This window comes from Coenobita brevimanus, chromosome 96 (assembly GCF_032717465.1).
Source record: "Coenobita brevimanus isolate Jiangsu-jjx chromosome 96, ASM3271746v2, whole genome shotgun sequence".
Lineage (NCBI taxonomy): Eukaryota > Metazoa > Arthropoda > Malacostraca > Decapoda > Coenobitidae > Coenobita > Coenobita brevimanus.
In genome coordinates this window covers 21,364,809-21,384,004 of record NC_137049.1, presented here as the reverse complement: position 1 = coordinate 21,384,004, position 19,196 = coordinate 21,364,809, and the positions used below count along the sequence as shown (strand labels likewise).

General features: G+C 43.5%; 1 protein-coding gene across 1 annotated transcript in view; it reads left to right on the top strand.

The window, feature by feature from the left end:
- The window catches only part of Cont (Contactin), a 187,067-nt gene that overhangs the window by 61,221 nt on the left and 106,650 nt on the right, over window positions 1-19,196 (top strand). The window contains exon 4 of the mRNA XM_080283189.1: window positions 3,500-3,759. Within this exon, the coding sequence (XP_080139315.1) occupies window positions 3,500-3,759 (260 nt within the window). The remainder of the gene's footprint in view (window positions 1-3,499; window positions 3,760-19,196) is intronic.

Genomic DNA, 19,196 nt, shown 5'->3' with positions numbered 1-19,196 from the left:
CAGGGCTGGGCACAGCGGGGGTCACAGGCCTGAAAAACCTGTCAATCGTTGATTGACGCAAGGAACAACGATTCTGACGATTTATGATGCACTGCCTGAAAGCACGCACTTCCTCCACAAGTCCCAAAGGCCCCATCTCCCTGTCGCAGTCCCGGTGTTCCAAGTAGTCCATAACGAACTCTAGGTGTTCCTGGAGTGCGCTCAGCTTGGGGATGGTTGGATTTGTGTCATGCTGAGAGGAGTCCGCATCATCGTCACCGTCTTCGTCGGAATCTTCAAGCTGGGTACTGACATCTGCAACTGAAGATGCGATCTCGATATCAGACAGGGTCTGAAACCCAGGATCGCCCTCGTCGTCATCCAACAACTCTCACACTTCGTCCACATCAACATCGTCGCCGTAGAGAAACTAATCGTGCATGGAAGTCATCCACGTCGAAACCTAGGAAATCGTACTCCGCATCCGTTCCTAGAAGAAGACGAGATCAACCATTTTCTAGTCTTGACAGGGATTTCCTTCCATGCACTGGCCCAGTTGTAAATGGCAGACTTGATGCTGTAGCGGTGAAGGTTTTCCAAAGTCCGCTGGCCTGGCGTGTCCCATCCCTCCCTGCGCTCGTCCTCATCCTCAAGAACAACCATCACCTTGTCCAGGAACTTCCGTCGGTATAGGTGCTTCGTTGCCATGATCACTCCTTGGTCCATTGGTTGGATGACAGCAGTAGTATTAGGTGGCAGAAACATGCACCTAATGCGGCCATTCTCAGCCACCAAGTCCTTGTCGCACAGGTGGGCAGGTGCATTGTCGAGCAGGAGGAGGTCCTTTACCTGGTCGTGTGGGATTCCCAGTTTCTCCGTCTGGTAATGTATGACCTCCTTGACGAAATGGCGGTGGAACCAGTCTTTGAAGATCTGGGCTGTGAACCATGCCTTCAAAGAATGGTACCAAACGACAGGAAGGACATCCATCACCCCACGAAGACACCGAGGCTGCTTTGCACGGCCAACAATAACGGGCTTAAGCTGGTGCATGCCGTTAGCGTTGGCACAACACAAACCAGTTAGCCGTTGCTTGGAGAGCTTGCGGCCAGGTACACGCTTCTCCGTCTCCTCGGCTAGAGTGTTCATAGGCAAAGAGCGATAGAATAATAAACCAGTTTCGTCAGTGTTGTAGACTTGACCGAGAGTGAGGCCCTCCCTGTCGATCAAGCCCTTCACCTTGTGCCGAAACTCGTCTACTCCATCCTCGTTAGCATCCAAAGCTTCGCCATGAGACTTACGGTTGGTAAGGCCATGCCGTAACTTAAATGCGAAGAGCCAACCCTCGGATGCCTTGAAGTCTAGGGTGTCGTGAAGCCTTGCGAACTTCTCAGCAGCAGCCTTCAGCTCCGTACCATGTACGGTACCATCACACCAGCAGCACGTTGCTGTCGATACCAAATCAATGTGGTGCGGTCTACTTCAGCAAACTTGGGAGTAAACGTCATCTTCCTCTCCACGCTGCATTTGCTTTTCGACGAGAAGTCAGCCGTGTACTGCATGAGTTTGCGTCGGGATCTCTTAATATCAAACAAAGTAGATTGGGCCAGGTTAAACTCACGGAGGATGCGTGAAGAAGACCATCCCACATCTACTTTCTCCAATATCTCCAGCTTCTTCTCCAGAGTCAGTGCCACTCTCTTCCTCTTCTCAGGCGGCGGGGCCATCATCACACACATGAAGGAGAGGCACGAGAGCAGCAGGAGTGCCTGCAGCAGGTAAGGCACCACCACAAAAGCAAGCACGTGGGCAGCCATGATGACGAGCATTCACTCGCGACAAGAGACAGGCGGAAAGTGGGGAGGGTGCAGGGGTGCTCTAGAAGACATTGGAGGAATGATGCACCACAACAAAGCTGTCCCGCGCCGCGCGTGCCAAGTTCAAATTACGGGCGGGAAAAAATAATTTTTTTCCCCCCCCCGATTTTTTTTGCGGTTTCGGACTATTTTGGGAATATTGGATCCCGGGACGATTATGTCTGGTTAGTGGGGATGTCTGGAAAGTAGAGGGATTACTGTATACACGGGACACCTTCCTCTATTCCTCTACAAGATGCCAAGCAGGGACAATGCCTTACACCACATAACCTCCCCCACCCTGCACGCCATTGTCTCGGCAATTCACCTGTTACCAGTGACCTGGCCAATAAAGACATTCAGGGCCAGAGTGATTCCCCAATCGATGACAAGGTGGAGGACACTCTTTACATAGCATTAGAGGAAGAAACAGTCAGAAATGATGATCACGTAATGTGGCAAAAAAAGGTCAGGTATGATGAGTTAGTGAGTGAAACAATGATTATAATGCCTATATTACTGTTTGAAAACCAATATACTCTCATACTACATATAATTTCGTACCAAGTAAACAAATAAATACCGTTTATGAGTGGTGTGAAATAGTTACCCTCCCACAGAACTAGTTTTCTTTGGTGCCAGCCTGCTAGAAAACCAAGTAAGGTAAGGAGGTACTGCTACCTGGATCGAGTATTTTAAACCTCAGGTGAGCGATTTCTCTATGAATTTTCGATGTTTCTCACCAAAAGCGGAGGTTTTAGCAAAAAAAAAAAAAAAATCGAAAATACCTCGGGATTGGGGGGTGTCAGAGGTGCGAAATAGCTCGGGACGTGACGGGTTAAGATGATGAAAACTGAAGAGATCAATAAAAGAGTAAATGACTGGAAAATAATATTGGATTGAAGAGATAGGGAAGAAGTCTAGATATGTACTGCATATATAAATCACAGATAAAAGAAAAAATCTTTAATAATACAATATCAGATATACTCATCAACTGTAAACTAATAGTTAAATGACAGGAATATATTGATTAATTAGGAATCTAAGCGTATTGGATGTGAGGAAGAAAACAAAGATCTAGAATATTTTCTGCTTTTCTGTCCACTGTACATATCAGCAAGAGAACAACTTATTTTGACAACAATACGAAGAAAAGTCGGTGGAAAAACTTTAATTTCATGAGAGAAAAGACGACTGAACTTGAGTGTATGGGTTTTGGAAAATATGGAAGAAAAAACTAAAATCTACCACAAATTAAAAATGACACAATAAAAAGAAGTACCTAAAGGGTGCAGCTGTTGGAAAGGCTACACCCCTGAAGTATCAACAAAACGGAATGGAACAGATGAGGTGGTCGCTGCAGAATGCTAAGGCGTGAATTGCAGTGCACGAAGTATCTTGTTGATGTCCATCAAGATTACACCACCATAAGCATCCAAGTACGTACACCAGCCATCGCCGAGACACCACGCTATGGTCCCCATCACACACATAATGCTTAGGGCTCCAAGAACAAGTCTGACCCTTTGCCTAACCTGATCTAAAAGGATGGCAGCTGCTGCACACTGAAAACCTGGTCTATTCCTACAGGACTGCCTAGTGTGACCAAACTGATGGTAGTTATAGCAACAGAGAACTGATGGTACACATTTACTTACCAGGAATGACACATGCCCATATATGATCAACGATGGTAGAGGTCCCCTGATCATTATCCATATCCATCAGGATCTGGGATGCATCCAGAAGCAGTGGGGAAATGTGGTCCATGGGCCGACGCTTGCTCAACAGGGCTGCAATGTCGAGGTCCACCGACACAGGTCCGATTTCCCAAACCTGATGAACGGGTCATTCCTTGAGTGGGCATGGTGGCAAGTCACCTTCCATTTGCCAGAGAGCATCATTGTCTGGTTAGGTCAAGGTTAGCTAAGGTGGGGTTACTCTTATAATAAAGGCTGCCTGTGTTGTTGCTGGGTTAAAGTTAGGTTCGGTTAGGTGGGGTTAGATGTATGATGAGGGGCCCTCTGTATTGTTCATGGACAGATTGTTTGGTTAGATCTGATGGGGTTTAATAAGGTTAGATGAGGTTATATAGGGTTAGACAAGGATAGATGGGGTCTGATAAAGTTAGAAGAGGTTAAATAGGGCTAGATGAGGTTAGACAGTTAGCTAAGATAAGACAGGGTTAGATAATGTTGATGGAGTTAGATAAGGTTAGACGGTCTGATGCGGTTAAACATGGTTAGATGGGCTTACATATGGTTAGATGGGGGTTAGGTTTGACAAGGTTATATGGGATTAGATAAGGTTAGATGGAGTTAGGATTAGATAATGTTAGATGTTTAAAGTTTGATAGAATCCGATAAGGTTAAATGGAGACAGATTAAGGTCAGATGACTAGATAAGGTTTGATATGTTTGAGTAGGTCGGGAGAAAAATCACACCAATTTTTAGAAGTATCTATGTTTCATGGTCAAAGCAATGACGTCAAATTTACTTTGAAATTTTACCAGATGTACCATGAAAACAGACCAGTACATTTAACTAAAGGAAAAAAAAAAAAAGTCTGTACGTTACGTGACAGTAAAGAAACTAATCTAATATTCTAGCAAAGCCTTTCTCATCCTAACCTCGACTATCACAACACAAAACTTAACTAATCAAATCTTAACACCAATCATAACTCAAACAATGGTGTTCCAGAAAATAACCGATGATTCAACCCTAACAAGTTTCTATGCTGTGGCTAGTCTAAGCTGTTGCCTTAACATTTCACTAATATAATTTGCTTACCTCATGATTTTCCACCGCTTATGTGCATTTTTCCCTTATTTATTTTTGTTGTGGATGGTTCTTGAAAATATTGGCAGCATTAGTCTACTTAATTAGCGTCACCGTCCTGCTGCAACACTCTCTCCACAGCCTCCGTGTTGATCCTCTCTCTCAAAATGGCTACCAGGCACATCATCCGGGAACCCTGAAAATTTCAACTGAAAATCTAAAACAACTTAAAATAATTGTCCTATAAAAAATATAAGAAAAATACGTTAAATGACATGAAGTAGATTACAGTCTATTGGTAAAGTACTGCAGCTGCATAAAATACATTTAAATCACGGCTTAGTTGGACACGTCACGTCCACTGCCACGTCAGGCGGATGCGCAGATCCCCAGGGAGGTGGAAGAGTCATGACGTCACGCGTGGTTGAGTCTCCCGCTCTCATTTGAATCCAAGCAAAGAACTATGAGGCTACTCCAATGCTATTCTTCGTCGCGTCTTATGTTCATGTAATCCACAAAAATACTAAGTAACTATTGTGTACATGGTCGCTTTCACACCAAGACTATGACAAAATGCACTGATATTTAGAACAGTTGAGACCAAGTATGTGATGGAGAGATGGAAGGTGTTAAGAGGTGGGGGTGGGGGGGTGAGTGAGGAATGATTTTGAAAGGATGCACTACTGCCACTAACAAACTGCCTCCATACGGGGGCGGATTAACCCCTTCAGTCCGATGACGTATTCACATTTTATTCTTGCCATCTCCAGCACCAACTCCGCCGACCCTCCCTTAACACCTTCACTGTGATGACATATTATTGATTTTCTGTTGCGCCTAAAGACGACTTTATTCAACTTAAGGAAGGCCTCTCTTACCGAAGGAGATAATGAAGAGGCCTGCAGTGGGAAAAAACCCTCGTAACTTGAATAAATTCGTCTGGGGATGGCAAGAATACGACTAAAATATACGTCTTCTGGCAGAAGTGGTTAAAAACTATATTAGTGCTGTTAACAAAAATTTACCCCTTCAATATGATAACTTTTTTTTTTTTCTTCCTATATCCAGATAATTTTATTCAACTCAGAAAAGATGTCTTGCACTGAAGGGGTTATACTGAAGGCTGTGTCATCCCTCCAGTTCCAAAAGTCTCTCCGTAGCAAAATAAAATCGACTGAGGCCAGCAAACATAAACTAAAATATTTGTCACGGATCGAAGGAGTTAACCATTTGGCTGACAAGGCAGCAATCTAAGACCCCACCCATGATGGAGACACCAATTATAAAAACACTATTAAATGCTTTCACACATTGAGGCCCTGGATGTCTTTCACTTTGATCTTTCCATTTGACAGTTTTATTCAGTTCAGGGCAGCCTTTTCGAACTGGAGGAGTTACAAACGGTCTTAATAAAACCTTAGAATACGAGAAGACTGAGTGAGATAGAGTAGTGGCAGCAAGAGCAATATAAAAAGGACGTCACCCCGATTCAAGGGACTTATAAAGATGATAAATGATGAAAATGACGGCAGCCGGCATCCTATGCGCTCCTAAGGTGGTCATTAAAATGTTATGGGGGCCACTTAGCCTAGACAGGGGGCCCCCACATCTAGTTTAGCCCATGGTCCCTGCCTCCACAACTCTGACCTTAACACTGTCCTTCCTCCAGCTCCCACCTCCCTTACTCCTAGGCATCTCTTTCCCTCTCTAATTCTCCCTTTCTCCCTACCTCTACCTCTCCATACCTCCCCCTCTCTTCTGACTCCTATGCAAGGTCGTTACTCCATCTGGGGCATTCTAACCACTACACCAGGAAGGGCCTCTGTTAATGAAGATGTTGAATGATAGTGTTTATTGCATGCTGAAGTGGGATGCCTTCTTGCGGTGGCACCAGAACAACCAAACAACTCCACTGCCTGACTACACAAATCTCTCTCGGGCCTCGACTCCCCATTCCACGAAAAGAGGGCTGTGGAGTGCAAGAGGAATGTATCAGCCTGCAGTCCACTGGATTCAAGTCCGGATGGGCCTGGAGTTGCAACTACCTATTCAGTTCGGTCTCTTAAGCTGAATAATTCTGAAGATGAGTATAAAAAAAAAAAAAAAAAAAAAAAGTGCCTAAACAGAGAGTTTTCCCTTCATGTTGTTCTTCATCCCTTCGTGGATCATCATCATCAGACTGAACTGGGTAATGACAAGTTCCGTCATGGTTGCGAGAAATTCACTGTGCAATAGTTGTGAGGTAAGAATGACACACACTGGTCACGAGTCAAATTTAAGCCAAATGGTTTCTTGTACACCAGGAAACCATTTGCTACGCTGAGTGGTAACCATATAACAAAATTTTGGCACCTGGTGGTTTAGTGGGTAATTACAGTGCTCCAATCGGATTAAGCCGGTGAAGGTCTATATCCAAAGGGTGGTTGGGGTTTATTGCTCACATAATGCCACTCAGGGATTAGTGAGGCTGGTAACTCATCTTAAATGTCTGGACCAACTTGCCTAGCCCCAGGCTCCTACGGTCCTCATGGGGCAACGTAGGATTGGATGATGAATGAATGAAACATTAACCTTCACTATGAAGAATTCTAACCTTAGCAGGGTCACAGTCAGCTAGACAACATAGGTGATGGTACAGGGCTCAGCAGTCCATTTCCTTAGCCCTTTAACCGCGGGTGTCATTCCAGAATGACATTGAAAAAACTGGACCAAACCGCGGGTGTCATTCTGGAATGATCGTGAATATTTTGAACACCGCGCGTTTTCCCGGCGCGCAAAGTGTCTCACGCAAGAGTAGCTGTCGAGTTCTTTCACGCCAGCCATCCCACATCTCCCTCCTCCAACCCCGAGGGGGCCCCCCCCACCCCTGCCCTGACCCGCATCAGTCAGTATCTGTCCAGCTCTGTGCATGATAATGGCGCTCCGTCCTGACTCATCGTCGCTCGCTTCCTCCTCTACAATGATTAGTGCTAGTGTTCCCTCTACCTCTACACCGGTAAAGGAACTGCCGACGGCGAGGCAGAAGGGGTTGAGCACTCCTGAAATTAGAACGGAGCTGGACAAAACTGTAAGTACTACTCTTGATTGTGGCAGTGAAAGTGACACACTCACAGCAAGCAGTGATGATTTGGCAGTGATTGGTGGTGAACCATTTTCCATTGATAGTGACAGTGATGAAAGTGATCATGTTGTTTCCCCCCCACCACCCCCAACTTACTCTGGGAAAGGAAAGGCTCCTATGGGCAAATCTGGTATTGCACGTGGGAAGGGAGTGAAGCGCAGGCTCACGTCTCCCACACCAGGCCCTAGTAAGCATTTCCCATCAATTTCCCGTTCCCCTAGCCCTATTGCCCTCACATCATCATCATCATCTGCCGTGCCCTCTCCTCAGTCTACATCATCTGAGGAGTACGAATTCCCAAAGCCTGCAAAGCGAGGGAAGGCAGGCCGTGCAGGCAGGGCAGGCAGGCCTAGAACAAAGGGGATGCGTGGCAGTTGGAGGGCAAAGCTGGGCGATAAGCGAGGTGATAAGCGGGGTAGAAAGGGTCAAGTTTCACCACGCACCAGGTCAGAAACCCCCCCGCCTGCCCCCCGCTCAGCTCCCTCACCCTCGCCACCCCCCCACTCACCGCCCCCGCACTCACCCCCCTCCCCGTTGCCTCCTGCCTCACCCCCCTCCTGCTCGCCTCCTGCCTCACCCATTGCCTCCACCTCAGCTCCTTCTCACGGGGAAACGAGTGCAATGCAACCTGCCACTGCCACTGAACCACGCACAGGCAAAGTGGATGCATTTGTTTGGTCTGATGGTGCAGATTTTCAGCCACACAATCCACCGTTTGATATGACAAATGCTGGAATACAGCCTGCCTTCCCATGCAACGCAGGAGATGACTTTGTTGACTACTTCCTGGCCTTCATGGATGATGAAATCGTGCAGCATGTCAGCGATGAGACCAATAGGTATGCAGCTCATTGTGCAGCAGAAGGGCTGGGACCTATTGGCTCACCAAAGCAAGTGTCGTGGTTGCCTGTCGGAATCAGAGAGCTGTATGGTTTTTTTGCCCTAATGTTTCTTATGCCCCATATAAAGAGACATGAGTTGGAGGAGTACTGGCTCGTGGATGACATTACTACTATCCCAATATTCGGGAAGTATATGTCACGGGATCGGTTCCGACAGCTGCTTGGATACCTGCACTTCGCTGACAATGCAAACCCGTCCCAAACTGACCCTTTGTGGAAAGTGAGGGATTTTCTCAACAGGATTAGGGATCGATTTATGCGATTTTTCCGGCCTATGCAGAAAGTCGTCATAGACGAATCCCTGGTATTGTTCAGAGGACGTCTCAAATTCATGCAGTACATCCCCAGCAAACGCCACCGCTTTGAGATAAAGTTCTTTGTGCTGTGTGACTGTGAGACGGGGTATATCCTGGATTTTGTCATCTACTCTGCTAGTACAATGGATGTGAACAGGAAAGACCCCCTAGGCCTCTCTGGCTCCGTTGTAAAAGTGCTGATGGAGAGGTATTTTGGTGGTAATCATGTGCTGTACACAGACAATTACTACACAGCACCGAAACTCTCCAAATACCTTGCTGAACACGGCATTGGCACTGTTGGCACTGTACGGAGCTATAGGAAAGAGTGGCCAAGTTTCCCTGAAGCATCATCATCATCCAAGGGAGATGTTCACCTGAAGAAGTCAGACAAGCTTCTTGCGATCAGGTGGCATGACAAGAAGGTCGTGAATATGATCAGCACCATCCACAAGGGGGAATTGCAGAGAACTGGGAAGGTCAGCTACAGGACGGGAGAGCCAATCATGAAGCCTGATGCCGTCATTGATTACAATGTCAATATGAGACTTGTTGATAAGTCTGATATGATGATTGCCGAAATCGACTGTCTCAGGAGAAACACCTGATGGTACAGGAAGGCTTGCCTGCACATGCTCGATATGTGCATGCTCAACGCCTTCATTCTCTACAAGACACAAGTCGGGGGCATAAGGCAACCATCATTGAGACAGTTTTCCAAGACTGTCGTGCAGCAGCTACTTGCACGATTTGGTCAGGTGACGGCATTGATCCCGAGGCGACACTCTGACACACAACCTGACCGTCTTGAGTGCCGCAATTACATGAGCCGGCACCAGCTTGTGAAATTGCCTCTTACAGCAGGCGGCAGGTTGTCACAGGGCCGCTGCAGAGTATGTTCTACCACCACACGGAGGCCTAGGACGAGAAAAATGAGCACACACCAGTGCCTGGAATGCCAAGTCGCTCTATGTGTAACTCTGTGCTTTGCCGAGTACCACTCTCTGAGTAAATACTGAAAGTGACAGTGATATATAGTGATGCGACAGTGACGTGCTTTGCCAATAATTGTATAATGGATAATGTAGTAATAAGGGATATTTTGCCTAGAAAAAAATGTAAATATTGGCCAGTATAAGTGATATTGTAATAAGAGAATCTGCGGCACTTGTGTAATTCTGCGGCACTTGTGTAATTCTGTGATGCGCCAGTGACGCAATATAGTAATAAGTGCAGTGTAAATATAATGTATATTGCCCAGATTATATGTAAAATAATATTAGAAGTTAGAAAGAATGAAAAGATTGCATGAAATGTCAGTGAGCGGGTGCCGCCGCAGTGAAGTGAGGCGCAGCCGCAGGGAAGTGCCTTTTACCTACCTCAGTGAACACAGAGTGGGTGTTTATCGTATGTACAGTGTTCATATATGTTTATATTACTATTATGAGAGAGTGGTTGGCATTTGGTACTGGTGTGTGGGGCGTAAAATAGTTATTTCACACCCCTCACTTCTAACGGCCCTCCCCATCCTGTGAAAGTCAACAAAGTCATGAAACCTACATCAATGGAAAGCTGAAGGTTAGTACTTTCTAATGGTACCTTTTTTTTTTTTTTCTCTAGCTTTATTCTGTGCAGAGTTATTAAGGTTTAAAGGTTTGTTTACATTTGGCTGAAACCCCCGCGGGAGAGGACAGTCAGACCAAAACAATACCCGCGGTTAAAGGGTTAGTATGCTTGACTCCATCCTCAGCAAACACCAAGTCTGAAAAAGAATAAAGCACAAAACAATTAACTGTAGATTTAAGACTCAGTCATACGCTTAAAAATTAAACTGCAAAATGGAATGCTAGCTCCCCATTTTTTACAAATTCTAAAGGAGGTACAGTAATAATGGAGAATTAGCACCATGCTCAAATATGGTTATATGGGACTATAGGAGAAGAAGAGGGAAAATAAAGGCTGGAAGAATCCTGGAAATATGAGAGGTAGGACAGAAGAGGAGAGTAAAAGACTAGAGACAAAAAAGCCCTTTTTGGTTGTCTCTTATGACAAGCAGGGATAATGGGGAAGTATTCTTTCCCCTCTCCCCTGGGGTGGGCAGTTTCTCACAAGTGGGTCTGATGGACCATTTTTAAGCCTTCCAATATTGTTGATGGCTGCACTCTGCGATGTGCAATACAAGTGGGCCATACCAAATAACCACAGGCATTCCAAAAATGACAGTGTATGAGGGGTTTGCATTCTACTTTGCAATTTAATGTTTAAGCATACAACTTAGGTTTATATTCAGATAAGTCTCCGGTAGCAGCATGAAAAACATACAATAAGTTCTCAAATGTGAAATGACTATTTTCTAACAAATACCAAGTTGTGGTTGCGTGAGATTCAACAAGCACTGGTTATGAGGCAGGAATGAGCCTCCTTGGTTAAAAGTTAGATCAACCCTCTCATCTGACAATTTGGCCATTTAAGTTGTGGTTGCATGAAATTTGATGAGTTGGTCGAAACTAAATGGGGCTATGGATGTCTTAGGTTAAAGTATATACACTAAAAAATTATTAACACTGGATATTTAACAGGTAAATTTTCCTTAACACAGTAAGGAACGATGGGGCTATGGATGTCTTAGGTTAAAGTATATACACTAAAAAATTATTGTTAACATTGGATATCTAACAGGTAAATTTTCCTTGACACAGTAAGGAACTGATAGTTAAAATCGTCAAAAAGGTCATATATTGAGAACTTATCATATATGGCTATATCATTATTTGCCACTATTACAAAACATACAAATACTGACTTACTTCAGTCACCAAATAATAAACAATTTATGTGATTCAAAGAGTTCTCCACTTACCTTTATACTGACAAAGTTGACAGCTTCCATCACTGGGCAACTTCCTATATTTTCCGTTAATAGCCAGGCAACTTTCTATACTTTCCATCCATCTTCAGGCAACTTTCTGTATCTCCCATTCATCTTCGGGCAAATTTCTATCTTCTATCCATCTTCAAGCAATGTGCTACATCTTCCATCCATCCATTCTTGGGCAACTTTCTGTAACTTCCATTTCTGTCAACTTTCTGCATCTTCAATCAATCCTTGGGCAATTTTCTGTATCTTCCATCTGTCAACTTAAATGTCGTCCATCTTCAAGCAACTTGCATCATCTTCCACCCTTTGGTAGGATATGGCACTTACCCAACCTCAAGGCACTCCAATTCATCCTGAAAGATATATATAAAGTTATCAAATATGTACAAAACCTAACCGTCAGTTTGTTCTAACCAGATCAAGATCCTTCAACCATACCAGCTCAGTCGATGACCAAGTGTAGTCAGATTAGATGGCTGATATGACTAGCAACCAAAGGATTCATTCCTGCCTCGTGATTAGGGTTCACCAAATTCATGCAACCCTAACAGCATTCACATTTAAGTGGCCTAGTTCCGTCAAGTTAAAATAAACCAAGTAAAGGCTGCTTTAACTACACTTCAATGACGTCTTTCATTTCACTACTGCTAGAAACTATTCTGGGAGAGAACCCTATTCACTCAAGAGTAGGATAATGGACTGCAGACATGGGAAACAACAACTTACAGTCCTAAAGGTTCACAAAGATGTCTGGGTCAACAAACTAGTCACGATAGTGGAGACTGTGTCCAACTCTTCTAAAAACTAAACTGACTACAATCGTCTAACAAAAGTAGGAACATCACTGGACTGAAGTCTGAAGAGGATAATTTGATTTCACTTCAAAGGAATGTGTTGTCTCTTATTTCCATCATATTATAACTGGGATACCACCAGATGCTTATTCAATTTAGGGATTTTAACTGAATGGGTGTATGAAGGCTAAATCAGGAACATAATAGGTTAATGAAAGCCCTATCTAGTTCTAACAGCGAATGGGTTATGAAGGCTAAATTATACCCTTATGAAACTTACATCACAAGCTAATAAAAAAATATGAAAGAAAATAAAAGGTAAACATACCAATTATGTAAAACCAAGGCAAGCAATATAATGGCATTTAAACAGTACCTTTTCATTAATGCACTAATTCACACCTATCCTTTGTCAGGGCAGATGGCAGGTCTAAGCCATCTATGAAGGTGCTCTGGTCATCCACGGAACACCAACTATAAAAAAAAATACCGGAGTGAGCAAGACAAGTGCAAGGATATTTCGCTATTTCAATGTCTCAGTCTCGGTATCGTCACTTTTTCATTCAAACAAAAAAAAAAAAACATGCAAGCTTACCACAGCACCTTTTTACAGACACATACGAGCACTTCCAACCTGACAATGGCGCTTATCCCACCCTCATTCAGCTCTCCCGTCCATCCTGAGGGATAGGTTTAAAATACATAACAGTTTAAAATATTGGTGAATGGATATTTCACTCATTTAAAATAAAAAGGTGGTCTCAAAATATGGTCACTCTTCAGACAAACAAGAAGCCCGGTAATTAAGGTTATACAGTATTATCAATTTCCCGATGCACCGACTTACGGCCACAACCTGGGCAGGGCAGGGCAGGATGGGGGTAGTCGGACATCCTCTGCAAATATTCCAGTTTAAGTTATACTTCACCGGGTTTTAGGCTTCACTGTCAATTTTAAAAGACATGTCTCAAAATATGGTCACTTCTCAAACAAGAACTGCCCTGACTGAAGGAATTTATATTACCTTTTAACCGATGAACATACAAACCCTTAACCTGGGCAGGGCTAGGCAGAGCAAGGCAGGGCAGAGCAGGGCTGGGCAGGATGGGTATGCTCAGACATCCTCGGTAAACATTCCAGTCTGTAATTTGGCTAATACATCGGATTCTGTAAGCTACAGTTTATGGTATCTAATTTCATGGATTATATTTCATATTATTCAGACATTAAACAGGAAGTTTATCCAGACATTAAGCAGGAAGTTGTGACTGGAATTGTACAGTACCTTTTTGTGAAACACAAACTTACACCTTCCATCACATCCCTGGTCACGGCAGAGCAGAACACATCGGTTTCCGTCATGGCAGAGCAATGAACCCTCCGATTCCTCACTTCACCCAAGTCTGCAATTATTAAAGAAAAAAATAACAATAGAAGAGATTAAAGGTTTTATTTGCACACAATACAAAACTTAACGAAGATTATTCACAAAACTGGCAAATGCTTAAAATAACTATTTTGAAAATTAAACTGACAGTATGAAAAAGCTTAATAACACATACATCTTACCCATATACAAAAAAGGTACGCATTTTAAACTTGCGTACAGTTGCTCCAGCACTGCGGGGAAAAAAAAAAAAAAAAAAAAAAAAACTTTACAACCATGACAACCGCAAAACCAACGGAACTAACCTTGAAACCGGACCAAAGCAGAACCAACCAGGCAACCACAAAACCAAATAAAACCAGAATCTACCAACAAGGCAAAACCATTAACATAGCTACCTTCTACACACCTAATATCAACCAAAAATATACATAAAAACCACCTGCCTAAAATCCAACTCCAGTCTCTTCCACTTTCCTAACATCCTCTCTAGCGCAACCATCCACCTAACCATCTAAAGTGACTACACAATCCATCTGTTCTAACCTAAGTGCCAGCAGGGGAGGAAAAGCTTAGTACACATGTAAATAAAATACTAAAAGTAATAACAATTGTAATAGTAATAATAATAATAATAATGATAATAACTGTAGGGGCAAAAATATATAAATAAAATACAGACCATATAATAATAAATAATAATAATAATAACATAATAATTGTACAGGCAAGCTGCTAACAATGGGTAGAACTGAAGACAGTTGACTTATTTTTAAAAATCAACCTGAACTAAGCATTTATGAATGTCTGCGGTGGGACGCTGGCCAGATAGTTGGAGCCTCGTAGTAGTACTGTAATAGTAGTAACAGTGGTGGTGGTGGTGGTGGTGGAGATAGTAGTGTCCTTAGGTCAGACTTTGGCATTATCTGTATATACACCCAAGACTTCCGTACAAGCGACGATGTACCGTCGATTAAAAAGAAAAAAAAGTATCGGCACCCTTTCAGTGTGAGACATCATGACACACGGACTGATTTACGGGAAATGACACGGACAGGTTGGTTCTGCGGTTCTGACAGTTGCCAATTAGTAACATCTAACCTCACAATTTCATACGGTACTGCATTATACTGTGCATTGTGAATTTTGATGAATTAAACAGGCATGCCAACACTACCGACTAAACCAGAGACGAAGCATTCCATATCTTACCTAACCCCAGGGTGCCGATACTTTTTTTTTTTATATCGAAAGTACCAAAAAGATGTGTACTATGTACACACTGATAGAGGAAAATGTGCAAAAGTGGAAAGTTGAATGGCACAAGGAAGATAAGTAGCCGGTGCAATGAAGGCCTTGATAAGAAATAGAGGCTTAAATGTTGCAGCTGCACGAGACTTATATGAAGGAGTGTCAGTGCCAACTTTAACTATGGATGTAAGACTATGGAGTGGCATGAAAATGACAAGTCAGAGAGTGAGAGCAGTGGAGATGGGACTGCTGAGGAATGTATGTGGAGTACAGAGAGTGGATAGGATAAGAAAGTATGTGATTCGTGAATGATGTGGAGTGAGGAAGTCTGCTGACACCAGAATCGAAGAGAGTGTACTGAGATGGTATGGTCACGTGAAGAGAATGGATAACAGTAGTGGTGAAAAAGGTATATCTGAGCGAATTTGAAAGAGGAAGGAGGCAAGGTAGGCCAAGGAGAAGGTGGAGGGATATGGTGGATGAGTGTGTGAGCAAGAGAGATTTGGAACTCGGTGAGGCTAGGGGACTGACAAGAGATTCCGGGGGCTTGAATAGTGAGTGAATTTCAGCACGAAGTACAAGGATAGGGGAGACCATAATTTTATCATAAAAGTTAGTGGATACATGGAAAATACTGTGTGTATATATATATATATATATATATATATATATATATATATATATATATATATATATATATATATGTGTGTGTGTGTGTGTAAAGCTTATTTAGGCCTGGGATTCGAAATATGGACATTCGAATCACAATTTTTCCTGATCAAAGGAGGTTCGAACTGCAAAACTGAGCCCCCCCCCCCTCTCTCTCTCTCTCTCATGTGTACTGTGTATCTACTCATCTATACACACACAGACGACGTACTGAGACGAGAAACAGCAATCTCAGTCCCAATCTTTATCCTCCTTTCACATTAACTTGGCCCAATTTTCGTCCGTTTGCGGACGATTATACGCTGGCAGAAGAACACAGTACTATGGTTCTACATCCCTTTCATTGGACTTCTTGGTGACGCGCTATATCTTCGTGTAATCTCTTTCTACAGCCCAGCATTCAAGATGAGATGATAATTCTAGGCCAAGTAGAAGTAAACAGGATATAGAAGAGATATTTACGACACACTTCGAAGTTCTGGGCAAATATTCGGCTCTTCCATTACTTCTCTGCGGTGTTTTAAGAGATTTATTAGAATGGATGGGAATGTGAGCCGGATGTGTGATTTGAGCTTGAGAGGTGGGGTGGGGAGGGAGGGGTGAAGGGGAGACGATGGGAAGGATGGAGAGTGGGAGAATGTACGAAGGGGTGGGGTGGGATGGAGATTGTATGAGCGAAGGATGGGAAAAATATGAGGGATGTGGGGAAGGGCGGGGAGTGTGAAGGAGGAGGGGGAGGGATGGTGAGTGTATGAGGAGTTTTGGATGAGATGGAGGAGGGATGAGGAGTGTGGGATGGGAGGAGGGATGGGGAGTATGCGGGGGAAGGGGGATAGGGAGTGTATGAGGGAGACGGAGAGGGATGGGGTGTATGGGGGAGGTAGAGAAAGACAGGCAGTGTATGGGGGAGGTGGAAAGGGAATAGGGATGGGCAGTGTATGGGGGAGGTGGGGAAGGATGGGGAGTCTATGGGTGTAGTGGGGGAGGGATGAGGAGTGTGTGATGTGGGAGGCGGGATGGGGAGCATGGAAGGGGGATGGGGAGTATATGAGGGAGGTGGGGAGGGATGGAGAATATATGAGGTAGGTGGAAGAAGGATGGGGAGTGGATGATAAAGTTAGTAACAGATAAAATAAACACAATTAAGGACTATAAATTATATGAACCTTAATTAAAACAAACTTTGTTAACATTTTAATGGTAAATTTACAAAAAGGGAATAATGGGGAAACTAAAACAAGAAAATACAAAGATAACTAAAACAATAACAAACACTCAACTACAAACCCAAATGAAGACAAAAATCAACCAAAATTCCAAAATATAATCCAGGAAGACTGCAACAACAATGCTTTCGAGAAAAAAACTGTCACCAACGCATTTCATCGCGAATTTCAAGCATATTTTATCGACAGGCAGCGCGGAAATCTAAACGGACGGATATTTCAAACCTGCTTTCCGATTTATGAAGCCAATGGTAGGAACAGAAGAGAAAATATTTATAAAAGGCTTTGGGCACCCGTCAACTTTTAATGGCGTCCCCCGTTTTCTATGACGGAAGAAAAGCAGAAGGGCGGGACCTATGCTGATTCTTTGTTGTGGCTATAATTTGTTTCTGCTGCTTCTCCTCGCTGTTCTCTAGTTCCTTTTAGGCTGCTATTATTTCTGTATCTGCTGTTTGTTGCTGTAGTTCGTCGTCATCATCATCACCATCATCCAATTCTTTTTATCGTATCAGGAGCGTAGGGGCCCAGGGCTAGGTTAATCACTCCCGATATTTTTGGCGAAGGTCACCAGCCTCCCTCTTGCTATTACTGTATGTGTGCAACAAACATCAACTGTCCCTCCTAAGTGCCCGCAACAAACCAACGGCGCCGGGAGTGCGGGGAATGGGGTGGGGGGGACTTCCTTCCAACACACACACACACACACACACACACACACACACACAAACATTCTGAAAAAAAAAAAAAAATCCACTTCTCCGTCCACAGATGAACCACAGAAAAAAAAAAAAACGTAAAAATGCAATGTTAAAAAAGTTTCTATATCCCTTTTACTTTAGCCTGGCCTAGTATTGCCGCCTCTCCATCATGAACACAAAGTTAGAACACGAGCTTAACACTGGATTTTACTTAATTTAACTACAAGAAAAATTTCCATCTTATCATCATTTTCGTATCGTAGGTAGACTAACACACGAATACAGCGCTAGTCACGAAAAAGTGCCATGAACAGGGTGCAAGGCCGTATCAGCTTCCTTTTCCCATTAAGTTACGTAAAATAAGGTGCTTTTGTTCAAAAATCTAAGACTGGTTAAAGCGAATGAACGATAAAATATGGTGCGCTCACGAAGAAGTGCTGTGGAAAGGATGTGAACGACAAAATATGGTGCTGGTCACGAAGAAGTGCTGTGGAAAAGAAGTCGAGATGCATTTTTTTTTTTTACCACTGAACTACGTGAAATAAGCTGAAAAACGACGAAAATCTGGGCCAATTTAGGATGGAAAAAGCACAGTTACTTAAATCATCACTCATTCCCTCGCTTACTGCCTCCCCTCACTTCATCTCATTTTCACTCTCACTCAAAAGCCTCTCGCAAATTCCGTCCAAACACACACACACACACACACACACACGCACATTCTGCAAAACCCAATCTACTTCACCGCCCACAGACGAACCATAAAAAGAAAAAAAAAAAAACGAAAAACGAAAAATGCAAAGTTCAACATGAGCGCGAAAAAACGAGGCCACGAGGAGAGAGTGGGAGAAGCACCGAGGAGAAAAATGAGATAAAAGGGAAAATGAGCCGAAAAATGAAGGATGAAAGGACTGGGAGGGTGGGTAGGAGTGCGTCTGATTCCTAGCCACACACACACACACACACACACACACACACACATCTGTTTATCTTTTCATCATTTTGTTATCCTTGTCTTACTATCCCTAGTTCTGTCTACACACACACACACACACACACACACCTGTTTATCTTTTCATCATTTTGTTATCCTTGCCATATTATCCCTTATCTCTGTCTTCAACTATACTCCTTTCACTTAAACTTGTCCCACTTCCACCTGATGTCTTTTCATCATCGTTATCCTTGTCTTATTATCTCTTATCATGTCTCTTATCGGTGGTTTGTGTCGAACTGGGAAGCGTCAGGATGGGCTTTGACACGTGTGGCGCGGACGGTCGCTACGGACAGTCCAGAATGCGATTTTTTTCTCTCTCTCTTCTTTCTCCTTCACTCCAGGGGGTTCGCCAAGCTGA